General features: G+C 43.2%; 3 protein-coding genes across 5 annotated transcripts; 1 reads left to right on the top strand and 2 right to left on the bottom strand.

Moving 5' to 3' along the window:
- Positions 1-553: 553 nt before the first annotated feature.
- On the top strand, positions 554-6,953 carry dnajc14 (DnaJ (Hsp40) homolog, subfamily C, member 14). Of its 2 annotated transcripts, none has more exons than XM_029151610.3 (7): positions 554-704; positions 2,060-3,431; positions 3,563-3,669; positions 3,919-4,038; positions 4,272-4,432; positions 4,540-4,642; positions 4,997-6,953. In XM_029151610.3, exons 2-7 carry the CDS (start codon positions 2,202-2,204, stop codon positions 5,289-5,291), a joined length of 2,016 nt encoding a protein of 671 aa, XP_029007443.1. In that variant the 5' UTR covers positions 554-704; positions 2,060-2,201; the 3' UTR covers positions 5,292-6,953. The 2 variants fall into 2 exon arrangements, with proteins under 2 accessions (XP_029007443.1, XP_029007444.1); XM_029151611.3 differs by having other exon boundaries at positions 581-657.
- A 1,252-nt stretch (positions 6,954-8,205) lies between these two features.
- Positions 8,206-11,409, bottom strand: inpp1 (inositol polyphosphate-1-phosphatase). 2 transcript variants are annotated; one of them, XM_029151639.3, is made up of 6 exons: positions 11,187-11,409; positions 10,510-10,728; positions 10,368-10,428; positions 9,957-10,157; positions 9,701-9,875; positions 8,206-8,936 (listed from the first exon to the last, which is right to left on the bottom strand). In XM_029151639.3, exons 2-6 carry the CDS (start codon positions 10,711-10,713, stop codon positions 8,441-8,443), a joined length of 1,137 nt encoding a protein of 378 aa, XP_029007472.1. In that variant the 5' UTR covers positions 10,714-10,728; positions 11,187-11,409; the 3' UTR covers positions 8,206-8,440. The 2 variants fall into 2 exon arrangements, with proteins under 2 accessions (XP_029007472.1, XP_029007470.1); XM_029151637.3 differs by having other exon boundaries at positions 11,192-11,407.
- A 1,351-nt stretch (positions 11,410-12,760) lies between these two features.
- LOC114856054 (peroxisomal succinyl-coenzyme A thioesterase-like) lies at positions 12,761-16,074 on the bottom strand. Its single transcript, XM_029151669.3, has 11 exons — positions 15,901-16,074; positions 14,924-15,133; positions 14,658-14,757; positions 14,368-14,558; positions 14,115-14,290; positions 13,888-14,004; positions 13,670-13,755; positions 13,384-13,477; positions 13,220-13,300; positions 12,994-13,129; positions 12,761-12,908 (listed from the first exon to the last, which is right to left on the bottom strand). The coding sequence occupies exons 1-11, from the start codon at positions 15,956-15,958 to the stop codon at positions 12,808-12,810; spliced, it is 1,350 nt and encodes a 449-aa protein (XP_029007502.1). The 5' UTR covers positions 15,959-16,074; the 3' UTR covers positions 12,761-12,807.
- Positions 16,075-16,313: the final 239 nt, after the last annotated feature.

Below are 16,313 nucleotides of genomic sequence, written 5' to 3'. Positions count from 1 at the left end.
ACTTGCAAAACATCTGCTTTGTTAATTAAATTACTGATGTCAGGAGTGTGTTTCTGGAGGGGAGGGGAGTGAGGAGTGAGTCTAATTAAGGGTTTGGAGTCCTAATTGTGCCTTAAAGGGTTTATAGTGAGTGGGAATTGTAGTCTGTGATACATTACGTGGCTTCTTTGGGTGTGGGCATTGGCTACTGGTTGTACGACCAGTGTGTTAGATTTGGGATTTCTCTCGCTGAGCTGCTTTTATTTCTGTTTCACACGAAACCTTTCAGTACATAGTTTATTCAAAGTCACATGGACTTGTAATGGGCAGCAGTAGGTACCACCTTTATTTGTATTAACTATTTTCCTCTACTATTATCTAAATACAAAATAGGCCACAGAGGCGAAAAACCCAAATATGTACAAACAATGGGCTGTGGTATCTTTTATGCGCTATTTAATAAGATGGACAAACTGAAATAAGGTTAGAGTAGATTTACTTTTCATCCATGCGTGGAAATTATCCTATAGACCATAGAGGGCAGTAGTGCTCCCTGTGTTCGCTGCTGGCAGAAATGATCAGAGAAGAAGAAGCAGAAGCAGGAGGAGGAAGAGATTTGGAAAAAAAGTAGGAAAAGAACAAGAGAAGAAGAAGTGGCTATAAAAATCAACAACACGGGTACTTGGCTGTCTGTTAACAAACAAGGTTACACACTTCTCTGAGAGGTATAGCTGATCTTGTTTGTTTGAGAATGGCACGCAGAATTGATTTTTTACTTACTCGAATCCCTCGTTGTCAAAAACACGATTCAGTTGACCCGTTTAGCTCCACAGGAAGAGGAAATAGGCGTTAATATTAGCTAGTCAAACCCGTAATACTGTTATTAGCTAACTGTTCCTGTTAGCTGGTCGCTTGGCTGTTTGCTAAGTAAAGGCTTCGAAGTTTAGCTGCTGAGCTGTCGGTTCATGTTTGTTTGAGGCCATATTTAGTGGAAACACTGTCAGGTTAGCCAGAGGCAAGCTAATTTTAGTCTCTGTAGTGCCTGTCTGTCATCCAGTTGGCTGCCAGCTTCCTCATGCTAGCAGCCTGCCTGTCTGCTAACCGCCTTTCAAACCTCGGCTGTTGTTATATACACGGGCTTCTGCCACTCAGCGTCCCACACAAGACTGACCGTTGTGGACAAGTTACGTTTTTGTGTTGTTTACTTAATGTATGTTACTATAGCTTTGTTTTCACAAACCCTGACCCTGGCTGTAATGGCTAACTCAGGTAGCAAACAGGAAATCAGTGAATTCCTCATAATCTGCAACGCACTGTTATTGTTACATGTGCGTAGTAAACCAAGCCTGAACATAATAAGTTATGGAAACTACTGAACAGATAAGATCGCGTAACTACATGCCACGTGTCTTAATCATTAATGAACGACATTACTGAAGTTTGTTCCTTTGTTTACATTCTCTTTTCGTGTTGTTCCTTTGTTTGCATTCTCTTGGTAGTAGCTGTAAAGTTAAAGCTTTTTTTCCTTCTTAAAATTCATTGGCATTATGCTTTAGTACAAAGTTAATACATTTGTGCCTGTGCCCTTAAATCAATTTAGAGTCTCAACCAAGTAGATTTTTTTAAATTAATGTTTAGTTTTTCTCTATAAAATGTGAAAATAGTAAAAACCTGTTTACAGGTGATGTCCCTAGATGTTTTGATATTTTATCCTCTCAACGCTCCCAGACACAAAATGGTGTAAAACACAATAAGGTGGGAGATTCTCACTTCAGAAAAGGTTGTGCTCACACTTAGTCATCTGTGTCCGAGCTTGAGTCTATGGGTGATAGACTAGTAAAATCATTAATAAGTTGTATTGTGATGCTCGTAAATGCAATAATTCTGGTTCATAGGCATTGAATTACTTGTACTTGTGTGCATTTAACAAAATACCTAATCAATACTTAATTGTTTAGAGTATTACCCTAAAATTGCGGTCCTAATATACAATGATTTACTTACTTAATATAAATTAATAATAATATAAAAAAATCATGTGCTATTAAAAAAAAACTTTTTCTTTTGATTCTTTGTGTAGTGCATGATGTGATCAGTGAGACCTTTTGACACCTGTAAGTGGCTGCTGATATGGTGGACCTGAGCCCGGCCCTCTGGAGTCCCCAGTTTCCATATCCGGAGAGTCTGGGGAAGATGTCGCCGCATATTGTGGACCGTCTTTCATGAACCTCCACTCTCACAGAACTGCTGTAAGGATCATGGAGAAGGAAGCAGCTGAGAAGGAGCGGGGCAGTGTTCCAGACACTGAGGAGGAGTTCCCTGATGGTGAATCCATCACAATGACCACATCTAGTCAGTGGATGAGCAGAAACGCTGATGCCTATTCCATGTCTCAGGACACCTCAAACCCAGCCACGCCACAAGATTCAGAATTTGGCGACGCAGAGCTTTTTGGATCTGTAGAAGCCAAAGAGGATTCAGATGAGGCTTCAGATGGGTATGAGCATGACAGCGCTGCAGAAAATGAAACCTCACAGGTGATTAATCAAGAAGAGGATGAAGCTGCAAAGGAGCAGCACATGAATGGAGAGTCAGTTTGGAGGAACATAGGAAGTGGAAGGCGTTGCAAGCTGAGGAGCAGTGGTTCAGTTCCAGAGCAGACCAGTCAAAGTTCCTTTGCCTCATTGCAAAAAGGAAATGTTATGTCAAGCGGTGGCCGTCACAAGCAGGCACGCAGACGCAACCACCACCATCATCAACAGAACCGGAGCCGTAGGCGGACAGGCAGACAGCTTGTTTTGGCTTTCAAGGAGATGTTATCAGAGTCTCTCAGCTTCTGGTGCATCTCCTGTGTCCACATGATGATTGAGATTATTGTCACTTTAACTCACAATTGTGGAGTTGGTGTTGAGACTGGAGGGATGAAACTTTATAACTTTGGTCAGCGGCTCTTCATAAAGGTCACAGATCTACCAGGAATGAAGGCGGACGCAAACCGGATTCTAGAATGGACAAAATGTGTAGGAGCTGCCCTGATGGATAAATCTGTTTGGTCTGTGAAATGGGTGAAGACAGCTGCCTTATCTTGTTTCAGACTTTTCGGTGCTTTGATCGTTCTTGGGTATCATTGGGCAAAGGCTATTTTGGTCCGAGTTGGTGGAGAGAGGGGAAAGCGATATCGGACATCTTTTCAGGAGTCCAGGTTTTGGAAGTGTGTGTTGTCTGTTCTTGAGAGAGTTCGAAGTTGGTTCAGGAGAGGTGGCCGTATACCGTCCTCCACTCCCGAGTCTCCCAGCAAACCAAGTAGATGCCAGCCAGGCCAGGAGCTGGAGAGACTGTTGGCTTTGGCTGAGGTGCCCGAGGATGAGCTTGACCCCTTTACAGTGCTCGGTGTGGAGGTGCACGCCACTGAGGCTGAGCTGAAGAAGGCCTACAGACAACTGGCTGTCCAGGTGTGTGTGTGTGTGCGTGAAAAAGTAGATTGTATTTAAAATGCTACGATTAGAGTTGCTGACTAATAGATTGTATCTGATGCTGAGTTTTTCTTTTCCTTTATGCAACTTTTCTGTCCTTTCTCTTTCAGGTCCATCCAGACAAGAATAAACACCCACGGGCTGGAGAGGCGTTCAAAGTGCTGAGGGCTGCCTGGGATATTGTCAGTAACCAAGAGACACGACGGGAGTATGAGTTGTAAGTACACAAAAAAAGGGTTTATTACAGGACAAAGGAAAACATTTAGCATATATGGCATCGAGTTTTGTCTGATCTACCAGAGAAGAAAGTCATGATTTTCTGCTGTTTATATCCGAGATGCATGTTTAAAATAGCCTAAACATCCTCTTGTTGTAAGGCTCTGTTAAATTCAGAAACTCACGTTTCGTAGTTCTCTATGTTTCTATAATGTAACAATACCAAACAATCGATTTTATTCTGACACAGGAAGCGGATGGCAGCAACTGAGCTCTCAAAGTCCATGAATGAGTTCCTCACTAAACTACAAGATGACCTGAAGGAAGCCATGAACACCATGATGTGCACAAAATGTGAAGGCAGACATAAGTAGGTTATTACACACCTTCACTGCACTGCACAACAACTAATAGTATCTAAAAGAGCTCCATAGTGTGAAGTTAAACACACACAGACACACACACACACACACACACACACACACACACACACACACACACACACACACACACACACACAATCACAAAGCACACACTGATTCCTGCCGTGTGCAGTGGACTTTGACCTCAGTCTTGTTGTCTTTGTGGCTCTTGTGTGTGCAGGCGGTTTGAGATGGATCGTGAACCTACTGAGGCCCGTTTCTGTGCTGAATGCAACCGTTGCCATAGTGCTGAGGAGGGGGACCTGTGGGCTGAGTCCAGCATGCTGGGCCTACGCATCACATACTTTGCCTGTATGGATGGCAAGGTCTTTGATATTACAGGTGAACATGATTATTATTATTTTAGGCCCAACTCACAAGTAATTGTGTAGTAGCTTTTTGTGGTTGCCTTTATCTCTGTAACTAATTGTGATCCATTCATCTTCTAGAGTGGGCTGGTTGCCAAAGAATAAGCATTTCTCCTGACACACACCGTGTGCCCTATCACATCTCTTTTGGTTCAAAGAACAACAGCAATGCCACACGACACAGGTATGTTCTCTTAGGTGAAAAAGGTTTAGAATTAGGCAAGTGACAATTTAACACAGACTCAAGAAGTTCAGCTGTGTGTTGTTCATGTGTGTGTTTCTCTGGTGCAGTCATGATACACTTTTTCCAGTCTCTCAGAGAGGTTTGTGGAATAGTTTTCCAACACTATTAAAGGAGTTTGCAGGTGTTTTTTCTTCACTTTCCAATCCAACTCATTCCAAACAGTCTCGTTTAGGTTTTAGCCAGTGAATTGAAATCCAGCAGCCCTCCTTATAAATCTTACAAGAGAATTCCATGTGAAACATACTTTTTAGTTACTACACATACGAGCCCTTAACTTCAATTGCCCCCTTTCAGGACTCCCTCAGAACACGGTGCAGGTCCGACCAACCCCGCCGATTTGCAGGACTTCTTTAACCGCATCTTCAAAGGTGGACCTTCTAATGACATGGCTGCCAATGGGGGCTTCTTCCCCTCAGGTCCACCCCATCATCACCCACCTGGTGCTGCAGCACCCCCTTTCTCTCCTCCACCAGGCCAGACGGGTTTCTATATGCCGGGAAGTCACCGTCCAGAGTCCAGCGAGACGTGGGCTGAAAGTGGCAAACCCCCCAGGAGGAGGAAGAAAGCCCGGAAGCCCTTCCAGAGGTGAAATTGGCTCCTCGGTGTACCAACATAGCAACACAGGGACACAATAATTAATGGCCATGTTTGTCTCTCGCCTGCCTGTTGGCATGCCAAGATCTGAGCTGGGGAATATTCATGAGGAAAAAGGCTGTGACCAGATCAGCCAGAGGAGGGAAAGACGTGATAATAAAGACAAAACAGAACCTAAGTATTGAAGGAGAGCTGAAGAGGTGGCAGTGATGGTGCTTTACCTCGCATTATACCTTATTTTGTGTTAGTCTTTAAGACGACTGTAGCCTTGGCATTGAAATCCATACCAGGATATTGCAATGAAATTATTTCCTTTGATAATTTCCTATCAAATCCTGCAAAGCATGATTTACCCACTTCACATCAGTTATCTCACTTTTGTTAATGGGTTTTTTTGTACCAGTTTAAGATGCTGACTTCAGACAGACTGTGTTGCTGTCAGTGTACGCCATGAAAATGATTAAGGTCTCGGCAGCTTCACTTTAGTGCATTTATGATCTCCAGACCCGTACTTCCACCTTCATATTTAATGAATGAATCTAAACCAGTCAAGCTCCAACATGTATGAAGTGATTAACAAAGTCGTGTGTGCAGTAGCCAAAGTTTTGTTGCGCTGACCTGAAGGGACTGAGAAGCTGCCTTTGCAGCGTCTCCTATAAACCGCTCTCTGTCCACTCATTCTGAGGAAGTGATGCCTGAATTGAAGGTCCTGTTCGTGTGGCAGTTACCAGAGAGTCACAGACCACTCTCTTCATTAGAAGTTTGATTTTTTTGCAAGGCCACAATTAAAATTTATTCTAGTTAAATGAATGATTTGTCGACATGTTTTATAATTTTGAGATACATGCATCAAAGTTGCTAAAGGTTACCCGCTGCTTATTGTTTTATCCACAAATGAGAATTTTTTTGCACAGGTTTAATTGCAATTCCTTGGCATTTTGAAATGTTGGAGAGTTTAAAAGACCACAGAGTAGATTTCTGCTGCCCCCAGTGGATCCTCTGTGTAACCACAGTACTGGCCTTTGTCATATGAGTGAAGTACAGTTAACAGCATTCTGGGTTAGGAAATGATCAGAAGACTCAAACTGTGCTGAATTACGAAGACGCAAACCTGTCCTGTTTGTAAATGTGTTTTTATCTTTGCTTTACAGTATGTTGAAGAGAGCAGCAGTTTAAAATCCTATTTCACACACTTACTGTTCTGTTGTCTTAAGTGCCATGTTATGCCATCTGTGCTGTTTATTTAACCAAAATGTCTGTCATGAATAACCCTAAACCCATCTCAGGACAAGTCAGTAAAACAAAAAAAAAATGTGATGAAAAAATAAATGTTGTGTTTTAAGTAAACACTCAAACTCTAACCATGATGAAGGATCTCTGCGATTCCTGGCAGTTCGTGATAAAGTCTGACTGATCTGTATCTGGTCTGATGATGTGTCAGCGTATGTTTTCTTGAACACAAGCTCAAAGGGAGAAGTTCACATTTCAAAATGTCAAGGTCACAGATCTTTTTGAAAATTTGTTTCGCATAAAGATTTCACTTTAATTTCACCACCAGGTTGTAATTCACCTGATATATGCAGATTGAGAAACTGTATTCATCTGAGGCGCTTGATAAAGGCTGTTTTTTACATTGCCAGATGATAAGAAAGACCACGTTCATTGTTTTTTCTTTGTGTTAATTTGCACACCCACCCACCCCAGTAATAACATTTAAGCAGTCATCTGTGATTTAGCCCAACCGGACTCCTCCAGCTGCAGCTGAGTGGGAGGTGTAGCTTGCTAACAGCTCAGCGTGAATTTAACCCCCCCCCCTAAAATTTGAATGTTAAACGAGTGGCAGGTTTTTTTGCCTAAAACAACATTTGAATTGCACAACCAACACGCTCCCTTTGTTGATGAGCACTTCATTGAAGCAGGATGTTACATATGCTACGAGTCCCTTCATGCGTCTGCTTGTTTGCCTCTCAAATGCATATTTATTTTTTCACCAGTTCCTCAGACATAGATTGAATCGCTGTGAATGTGGTTCTTTCTCTTAATGTTGTTAATGTAATGAATCATTTAATGGTAACTGAATGAGTTAGCTCAATTTATTTGACAGATTTTCGTATTCCTTAGATCACATCATTCTGTCATAGCTTCAGGCCCTGTCTGGGAAACTGGATCCATATTGAACAGAAACCTGTGTTTACATGCAGTTTAAAGTTTGAAAGGACGACACCGTGCTCCATTTTTTGTTGTTTTCAGGTTTTTAACAGAATATGCAGAAGTATTGCAAAAAAAATATCTGACAATCATCAGGGTTTCTTTCGTAGATACTTATGAGACGAGTTCCCTGGTTGGCCGACAGTTTAATATCACTGTTGGGTTTCCGTCCCTCACTTGGTCTGGTTTTCAGAATAAAAGACGACTTCCTTTCTGCACAATGTTCATTCTGTACAAACGATTTGCCTGTTGCCCCAATACATGTCACAACATAAGGTACCAAACAACCAGCACGTCTGCATCCGTCCCATCCTCTCCAGCCTAATATTCCATTTTGCTGTCCACCCACTGTTACTCTTTTACCTCATATGGTGGTTTTTTTCATTCTCTGACCTTATTAACTAATCTGCCGTGGCCATGGAAAGAGGGCAGTGCATGCGTTATAGCTCTGCTCCTTACAAGGAGTTGTTTCTGAGAGGTTCGAATTCCTTCACACCGTTTCATTTAAATCCCCAAAAAATCCTCTCAGCCTACTAGAACCTTTTCTAGGTTGGATATGATGGGAAATTGCAATATAATGCATTTACATGGAACTTTAGATACAGTAAAAAAAATATAATAAATCCCACAGATGTGTGGTGCCAAATCTTTGGCAGCAAAGCGTTCTTCAGCTGTAAAGCAGAGAAAGAGTTCTTAACTGATAACAGGCAAAATGTTACAAAACACAGCAACATTCATGTTTACTAAAGCTAAACAAAAGCCATAGCTTGATAACAAACACTTTGAGCTCAGACATTTTTAGTCATTAGACCAATGTGGTAGAATTTTAAAAGGGGTAAAATACAACTTATATAAGTAAAATATTTCATCCTGTGGCTCAAATCTTCTTCCTTTAACATAAAAATAGTTGCTTCAGGTGGTGCTCACTGCATCCAACTACATCTTTCCCTTCAGAGCCCCAATGACCCTGTTGAGCTGAGAACAGTCCCGATAAGCCACCAGGCCTCCTCTGTTGGCCCAGCGGTCGGCTCCTTTGCACTCAGCGTTGGGCTGGTGATAAGTCAGTTCAGTCTGGTCCCCTGCCCCACAGCTGGACTGCAGGGTCTTGTTCAGGTCCACCACGCCTCCCCCGAGGGCCCGGAGAAGAGCGTGAGGGGCGCAGGAATCCCATTTGAAGGTGCTGCCCTCTGACAGGACGTAGACGTCTGCCAGGCCCTGGATGACACACAGGATCTTGTATCCGGCCCCAGAGGCGTACTTCACGTTGTCGGGGCCGCACAGCGACGCCAGGGTGTCCTTCACCGCCTGCTTCTCGCTGGAGCTCAGCACCGCCGAGAGACCCGGCCCGCCTTGGGATTCACCTTTGGGCCGGGGCAGCGAGCAGAGGTTGACGTCGCCGCAGGACACGCCCCAGAAATGTCTGCCCCTCCAGCTGTGAACGACAAGACGCGGAGAAAGAGTGAGAAGGCTTTACTTCAGAGGTGAAATGCTGACTAGGAAGACGGATCCCATCAGCACCAAACACTGAGCAGGTTCAATGTCAACCAGGAAATACGAGAATTCTGAGAGAAGTAGAGTTGATTTGGCCATAAAGATGAGTTCCACCTGCTTGACGCTTAAAACAGATTGAAAGATAAAGACACACAAGGTCAATAGTACAAACAGAGCAGACATCAAATACTGTCTATAACTACATAATGAAACTGATTTGATTAGAAAAACCTAACGTTTAGTTTCCTTCTCATGGTCTTTTCATGAGAACTAACCAATTAGCAGGTATTTCTCCAATGAAAGGAAATGTATTCAAATCTTTTGATGGATGTTTTTATGATAATTATTTAGTAATAAACACAAACCCAGTTCTATTCCTGAACTTGGTATTTGTATACAATCCTGATGTTTTCTTTTTACATGTTCAGGTTGTGGACTTTGAGAGTGAACATTAAGATAAACCTTTATTCGTCCCACAGGCATTGCTGTCTTAATGTCCTCTGTGCATCTTTAATGGCTTATTAGCCTTATTTTAGATACTCGGTCACTTAAAAAGGCTCATGGTCATGGTGCTTTTTTCATGTTTGCAGTAGCTCACTACACCAATATTTGAAGTAAGGCTTGTGATTAATCTTTACATACTGTACAACACAATAGTCACCCTTCAAGAATCACCATCATACATGTTCTTTTGCTTTCACTCACCCTCCACCTGCCGGGTCTTTGTGATTGAACGGCTGGTTGATGACGCCCATGACGGGCCTCCCCGTGCTCCGGAGGTAAACCCCGATCAGAACCAGCGCACAGTGCAGGCCCGAAGGACTCAGGTGGCCCTCCTCCAGCGCCTCCTCTCGGCCCTCGATGTACTGGCTGGTGGCATCTTGACAAACGGCGGAGACAAGAGTTCAGCCCTGCTCCGGCGTCACACAAGCAGCGAGAGGACGAGCAGAAAGCCTGTCACCTATGGGGTCGATCCAGATGCCGAGCTCCGAGGGGCTGAGCGGCACCGCCAGGCCGTCGGCGCTGGGGTCGACGCTGGCCGGGTTCTGGTGGATGGCCTGCGCCAGCAGAGATGCCGCCGTGCGGTTGCCGTCCAGCACCGTGGCCAGCAGCGCCGCCGTCTCCTGCTCCGTGGCGCACACGGTGACCGTCACACTCTCCCCTGGTGTCGACACGAGCAGTGATCAGCTTACTTTTTGTTTTGATTTTGGATTAAAGATGACGTCATCGCTGTGAGGCGTATGATCAGTACTTCTAACATTTAGCCTTAAGGAACATTTTTTTTCTATTATTTATTATACTAATGGTAGCCGTGGAATGCAGACTGACACAAAGAAAACAATCTGTTCCCAGAAATCAATCTGATAATTACCAAGCCCGTTTTCAAACTTGTTCGACTCCTCTCCGTGTATGAATCCGGCCATTTCGGGGAACTGTGCAGAAGGACAAACAGCGCAATATAAAATAAACAGCCGACTTTTCCTGCGTTCCCACAGGCGCTTCCTCAAACCGACCTTGGCGCCCACATTGTGTCGGATCATCTCCTGGATCACCACGTCCGCAAGCGTCTTGAAGTCCTGGACGAACTTCTTGTTCTTGTCATCGCCCGTCTTCTCCTGCACCAGCAGCTGAAAGAGGGGGGCCTCCTGTCTGCACACCCGGGCCACGTTGGCTGCCTTCTCAGCCACCTGCAGCAGCAGCCTCAGCAGATCAGCCATGCCTGGAGCCTGGAGCTGGAGGTACAAAGGACTTAGTCAACACTCGCACGGAAAGTGTGTGTGTGAGAGAAAAAAAAAAAAACATGAAGCAGGTCACTGTCACACTCACTCAGCTAATTATAGCCTCAAAATGAAAACAGGGCATTTCTGAAAAAAGAAGCGCGCGTGAAGGAGGGATGTGGTTTTGGGTGTTTGCATGAGCCATCAGACTCTGGGTGAAGTCAAATGCCTGGTGAATTTTAAAGCGCACGGTCCTCATTCAAACAACTTCACCATTATGAATAGTCAAATCAAATTACACAGCGTGTGATACGATCAGTGCACAGCTGAAAACACACTGACTGCACACTGCTGAATATTATAAGCAGCCTCTGGAACTGAGCTCCGACGCGAAAACGGGCGATGGGCTTTAGTCTCAGCAAATGTAACGCAGCGACGAAATTTAAACAGTGGAGGAGGAAAATGACTGAAACCTTACGGAGCCCAGGTTCAACGCCGCCTCCTTTCTTTCCTCTCGTCCGTCAGACTCGAGCGCCGTCCGCTAAACAGTCAGAGCATTTAGCGCGACCGGGGCCACGGTTTCAGCACGTCCGCTGCTTTAAAGCACCTAATCAACGCCGAGGCGCGTCTGCTAGGGTTCCTCTACGTCAGCGCGAGCTTCCTACCGAAAGGAAGGGCGGACGGCGCGCAGCCGCAGCAGACACGGCTCGTGCTACAAGGAGAGGACTACAGGAAGCGGGGCCGTGATGCGTTCCCGTGCAAATTGGAAAGTACAGTGTTCATGTCAGTACGTAGTAAATAGTGTCACTTATATTATTATTAAACAAGTCTAGACATTTTTTTTGAAAGATAAATATTAATTTTTTGTAGGTAGTATAGGAAATATAAGGTGAGGCTTAAATTTGCTATTCTCTTTCTGTTTCACTTTATCCTCTAATAATAAGAAATGGAAAATGCCCCTTCCTGTGAATCAGAGGGTCCTACGTTCGACTCCCCAGAAGTTTTTACAATTGTGGACATTAATGGCACCGACGTGTCTCCAAGTCTGCTTATAGAGATATAAACAAAATGTTGACGATAACAGCTGTTTATCATGTCTGGACTCTGGATTTTACGCTTTAAAATGCATTTATAGTACAAAACTTAGAGACTTTATGTAATGTGGTTCAGATTTGTACTTTAAAATGACACGTAAATACAAGTACTTAAATACATGTAATTCTCAATACACAGCTAAATTTATGAATAAATGAAATGTCATTCAACACCTGGCAGCCAGATGGACCCAGACTTCTCTCTGTTACCATCAGCTGCTCCTTCCTCCACCTGTTCTCAGTGTTGCGTTCAGTGTTCATGTTCTCCATCAGTCTGGATGTTGTCAACAAACACTTGCCAGATGTTGGTGTCTGCCTGTTTTGGACTGTCTTGTTTTTGGCTTCATACCTTAAACATGTTTTATGTTACTACATTAATCGAAGCCAAATAAAAAAATCTGTGTAGCCCACGTTCACGCTGTGATTCACTGTGATTCCTGACTTTTTATTGTGAGTTGGTCTACAGAATATTTCTAGTATATTTTTATATTGGACAAAGTGACGTACAAAGAAATAATGACAACATAAATAAACAGTAATATAAATGTCAATGAACCAATCAATCTAGATTTGAGCTGTGTATGTTTGCAAATTTTGTAAGTGAACCAAAGTTCATCCAGGCAGATAATTAGTTGTAGAACTACTCACAAACCTTAAATGAATAAACTTGTTTTGGACCAAAAGCCAAACGACTGATGCCTTGGCCACCCGCATCCATTAGCTATACATCATTGAGTGCAGAACAATAAATGTGAGAGTTGGTTAGTTCATTTGTCAGTTGTCTGTCAGACCAACCCTGATCAATAAATTATAATTTTTTAATAACTGAATGTGTCTGTATGTTATTGGCAAAACATTTGGATGAAATTAGTTTAAATTTAAAGAAACGTAACCCCACTAGATAGGTTTAAAGCACAAATTCAGGGGAAACATATTTACAAATGTTTGCTTTAATTCATATTTTTTTATTAAACAGAAAGTCAAAGACAGTGAATCAGAATCAACGTCTCAGATGCCTGGCCATAAAATCCAGCACCTTCCTCCAGGCGTCTTCCTGAGCGGCAGCGTGAGGAGCAGGGTGACCTCCCCAGACAGTCATTACTGCAGGAGAAACACAGTCATCATTAAACTACATTACACACAATGATTGTAGTGTAATAATACTGTGTTTAAAGAAGGACTGTACATTTTTGTGGTTTGATCCTCCACATGGACATTCTTGAATTTGGGGCGTATGGTGGTTCAATCAGGTGACCTGCACCAGGGTACGACAGGCGAGTGAACAGCTCGGGTTTACCTGCAGCCCGCAGAGTCTCCTCGATCTGAGGACCAACAGGATGAAGACATATCTACCACACTGCACAGTTAAATTTAGGCCCAGTGCAGCACAACTCAAGAAAATGGCACAGTACCAGGTTTGCATTGTCTATGCTCGCACAGCTGACGTCATCTTCACCCACAATGTATGCTAATGGGCATTTGAGATTCTCTATCTGCAAAAGTACAGCAAATTACTTTAGAGTTTGTAAAATGAGCGTTGATGATATTCAACTGTATGTTGTGTGGTCTACGTTACCTTCACTATGTTGTCAGGGTTAATGTTAGCAGGCAAAGAAACATTTTTAAAACTGACACGTTCCTGATCATCATACAGCCAATACGTCTGGTCCCTAAAGGTGAGATAAGACATGAAAATACAGATCATCATTTATTTACACCAAAACCTTATTCAGCTGTACAACTGTCACATCCTTCAGTCCTTCTGTGATTTTTTGCATGGAATCTCTTTTAAGTTCTTTAAGTTACAGACCTCTAATATAATACTGCATTATAGAAGATTTTAATCAATAATGACCATTTACCTTTCAAAGTCTTCAGTCCTGCCATCTGGATCTGAGAGCTTGCTGAGACTTCCCACTGGGCCATTGACACAAATTAAACAAGATGGCTAAAGAGGAGAATGATGAAAATATGAAATGAACCTTCCATTTACACAAAAATTGAATACTTGATACTATTGACCGTATATTAACAGTATTTATACTAATCAAAGAAAAAAGTCTTTGATGAAGTACTGTACATTGACATCAGGCTGCGTGGCAAGCCGTAAACACAGGTAGGTTCCGAACGACAGGCCGAAGAGCCCAACTCTGTCTCCACACACCTGATGATGATCTTGTAGGAAGTGGAACGCTGACTGTCAAAACAAGAATATGGAATAGTTTAGAGAAATCTGTGTCGGACAGATACATAATAGAGAATGAAATGACTATTATACAAAATAAACTGGTCTGCTTCTTATCCCACCTTAAAGTATGGATCACCAACACTGATGCAGTTCTTTGGACCAGGTAGATCTTTGTGTCCTATATAGGCAATGGTGAAGCTTGCATAGCCTCTGGATGCCAACAGGGCAGAGCGGTACTCTACCAACCCGCCACCCATTCCCCACAGGTCCAACATGGCTGGAAACGGGCCCGGGCCTACAGCGAATCAGTGCAGCGGATGCTGTTCAGTGGACACCATCCTCAAATCTGAGTGAATGCTTCAATCTTCTCACCTGGGGGTAAGAATAATGTGCCCACGAGTCCATTCTGGCGGATTTCTGTTCTCCTTACACCCGGTGCCATGTACCAGCGCTCTGCCATCACAGCTGCCAGCTCAGTGCTCGGCCCCTCACTGGGGCAAACGTGGCCCTCCAACAAGGATATGTGTACTAGGTAGGGAGTCTCTACGTTTTTCTTCCGTAGTCTGCAACAAAGAGAACAGTTCAGTACAGTGTTATGATGTTATGATGGTGTGAAACCGTAACTGCGTCTGATTCTCAGTGTGCCTGTATTCATTGCTTGCCTCAAACCCTCTCTGGCCCCAGGAGCAGGCTTCAGTCCCCAGAAGAGTCCCATGGGTTCACAACCCACATACATGCCACCGACTGAATGATCCCGGCTCACTATTCAAGGGTCAAAGATCCAGAGAAAGAAGGTTATGCTGAATAAGCTGAATATCTGATATCATTCGGGTCTCATACACATTAATTATGGTGGTTTCCCACCATTTATTGCAACATTTTTTCTACACTCTGGCCACTGTGTATTTGAGAATATCTTGCAACTCACAGCTGACAGTGCCATCTGCGTCTGTAGTATAATGGGCGTAGGCCTCCCACTGGTCCCCATCATCACAGTGCATTTTCGAACACACGGTAACTGGACAGTGTGGTGGCAGGAAATGACCTGTAATGCTGATCTGTTCATCTATGAGGGCGCGAGAGGGAGCAGCTGTCAGCAGAGGAGACGGGCGACAGCTGCTCCTCCACCGAGCTGCTCCTGCACAGAAATACTCTTTTCATCCCACGTTCATATAAAACACAGAACTCTCTAGAAGGTATTATCAAGTGTTGTATGACAATCTTTTTCATATGATTTGGTATAAGAAAATTATACAGTTGACTAACTTTTAAAAATGCATGGTTAATCAGTCTTGTAAATAAGTAACGTATATGTAATGTAAACAGTGATAAGGTTGTGGAATTTGTCCTCTACACTAAACCTCTGAGTGCGAAAATCTGTGTGTAAATGTCTTCTTTAACATGTGGCTGCATTCCCTCAATAGTAGTTAAATGTTTTTTTAACTCCTTGGACATTTCTGCCTTTGGGCAAATCCTCATTGTTTTGTTTAACAATCAGTGATGTGGTTTACAAATGCTAAAAACCTATGAATGTTATTTATTATTTACACACTCAACCTTTTGACTCCAAACAAACAGTCCCTACTGAAAGTGAGTCTAGAAACAGTCACACTTTGACTACAAGTACATAAATGTAATACTTTTGCAGAAAAATGTATCAGAATCAATTATAATGTCATAAATAAGTCTTTGTTTGTCATATTTAAAAAATATAGATGTATATATATATATATATTTTTTTTACAATTTCAAATGTACAGCTCCAGTGATTGCACAGAAAACCACCAACTTTCTTCCTGTCAACTCCTCAGCTCATGAGTGACACATAAGTTTTACTTCAACGCACTTTTTACTGCTCCAGTGTGACACAAGCGAATGAACGCAGCAAACACGCAGTTTCCTCACCCGCAGCATGATGCAAACTTGCCAGGACCCTGTGTAAAGCCGAGCCTGCTCTACTCATTCTATTATCATCAGCGCTGTGACCATCACTATCTTCTGCCAAGTGGTCTCCGGGACAGAGCCCTCACAGTTAACTATTACACAAACAACTGTTTCGAGCGTCAACCCTTCGACTCCAACGTGACGCCGGTGACCGTCTGCAAGAAACCGATTGCCGCACGCGGGAGCGCGCGCCGCCTTGTTAAGGCGTTTAGCTCGGTTTGTGTAGGACTACAGCTGCTTATTTCTGTTTTCTAGTGGTCGTAGTGAGGCCACGTCTTTTAGATTTTGTGTAAACGACGGAAATAATCATCGTAATTCTCTTTACATCGATCGTCGATCGTGACTGTTTAACTCTACGACGTGACGCTAGGACT

Source organism: Betta splendens, chromosome 5 (genome assembly GCF_900634795.4).
Source record: "Betta splendens chromosome 5, fBetSpl5.4, whole genome shotgun sequence".
Lineage (NCBI taxonomy): Eukaryota > Metazoa > Chordata > Actinopteri > Anabantiformes > Osphronemidae > Betta > Betta splendens.
This window is presented reverse-complemented; position numbering and strand designations above follow the sequence as displayed.

Bases quoted from the DNA above. Each gene is read 5' to 3' on its own strand.
- inpp1 (XM_029151639.3), bottom strand. From the start codon at position 10,713: ATGGCTGATCTGCTGAGGCTGCTGCTGCAGGTGGCTGAGAAGGCAGCC. The intron at 10,158-10,367 runs GTAATTATCAGA...TGTCGACACCAG, and splicing joins CAAGTTTGAAAACGGGCTTG to GGGAGAGTGTGACGGTCACC. The intron at 8,937-9,700 runs GTGAGTGAAAGC...TGTCGTTCACAG, and splicing joins AAAGACCCGGCAGGTGGAGG to CTGGAGGGGCAGACATTTCT.
- dnajc14 (XM_029151610.3), top strand. From the start codon at position 2,202: ATGAACCTCCACTCTCACAGAACTGCTGTAAGGATCATGGAGAAGGAA. The intron at 3,432-3,562 runs GTGTGTGTGTGT...TTTCTCTTTCAG, and splicing joins ACAGACAACTGGCTGTCCAG to GTCCATCCAGACAAGAATAA. The intron at 4,643-4,996 runs GTATGTTCTCTT...GCCCCCTTTCAG, and splicing joins AGCAATGCCACACGACACAG to GACTCCCTCAGAACACGGTG.
- LOC114856054 (XM_029151669.3), bottom strand. From the start codon at position 15,958: ATGAGTAGAGCAGGCTCGGCTTTACACAGGGTCCTGGCAAGTTTGCAT. The intron at 14,005-14,114 runs GTGGGATAAGAA...TTGTTTTGACAG, and splicing joins TTGGTGATCCATACTTTAAG to TCAGCGTTCCACTTCCTACA. The intron at 13,130-13,219 runs GTACTGTGCCAT...GTTGGTCCTCAG, and splicing joins GCATAGACAATGCAAACCTG to ATCGAGGAGACTCTGCGGGC.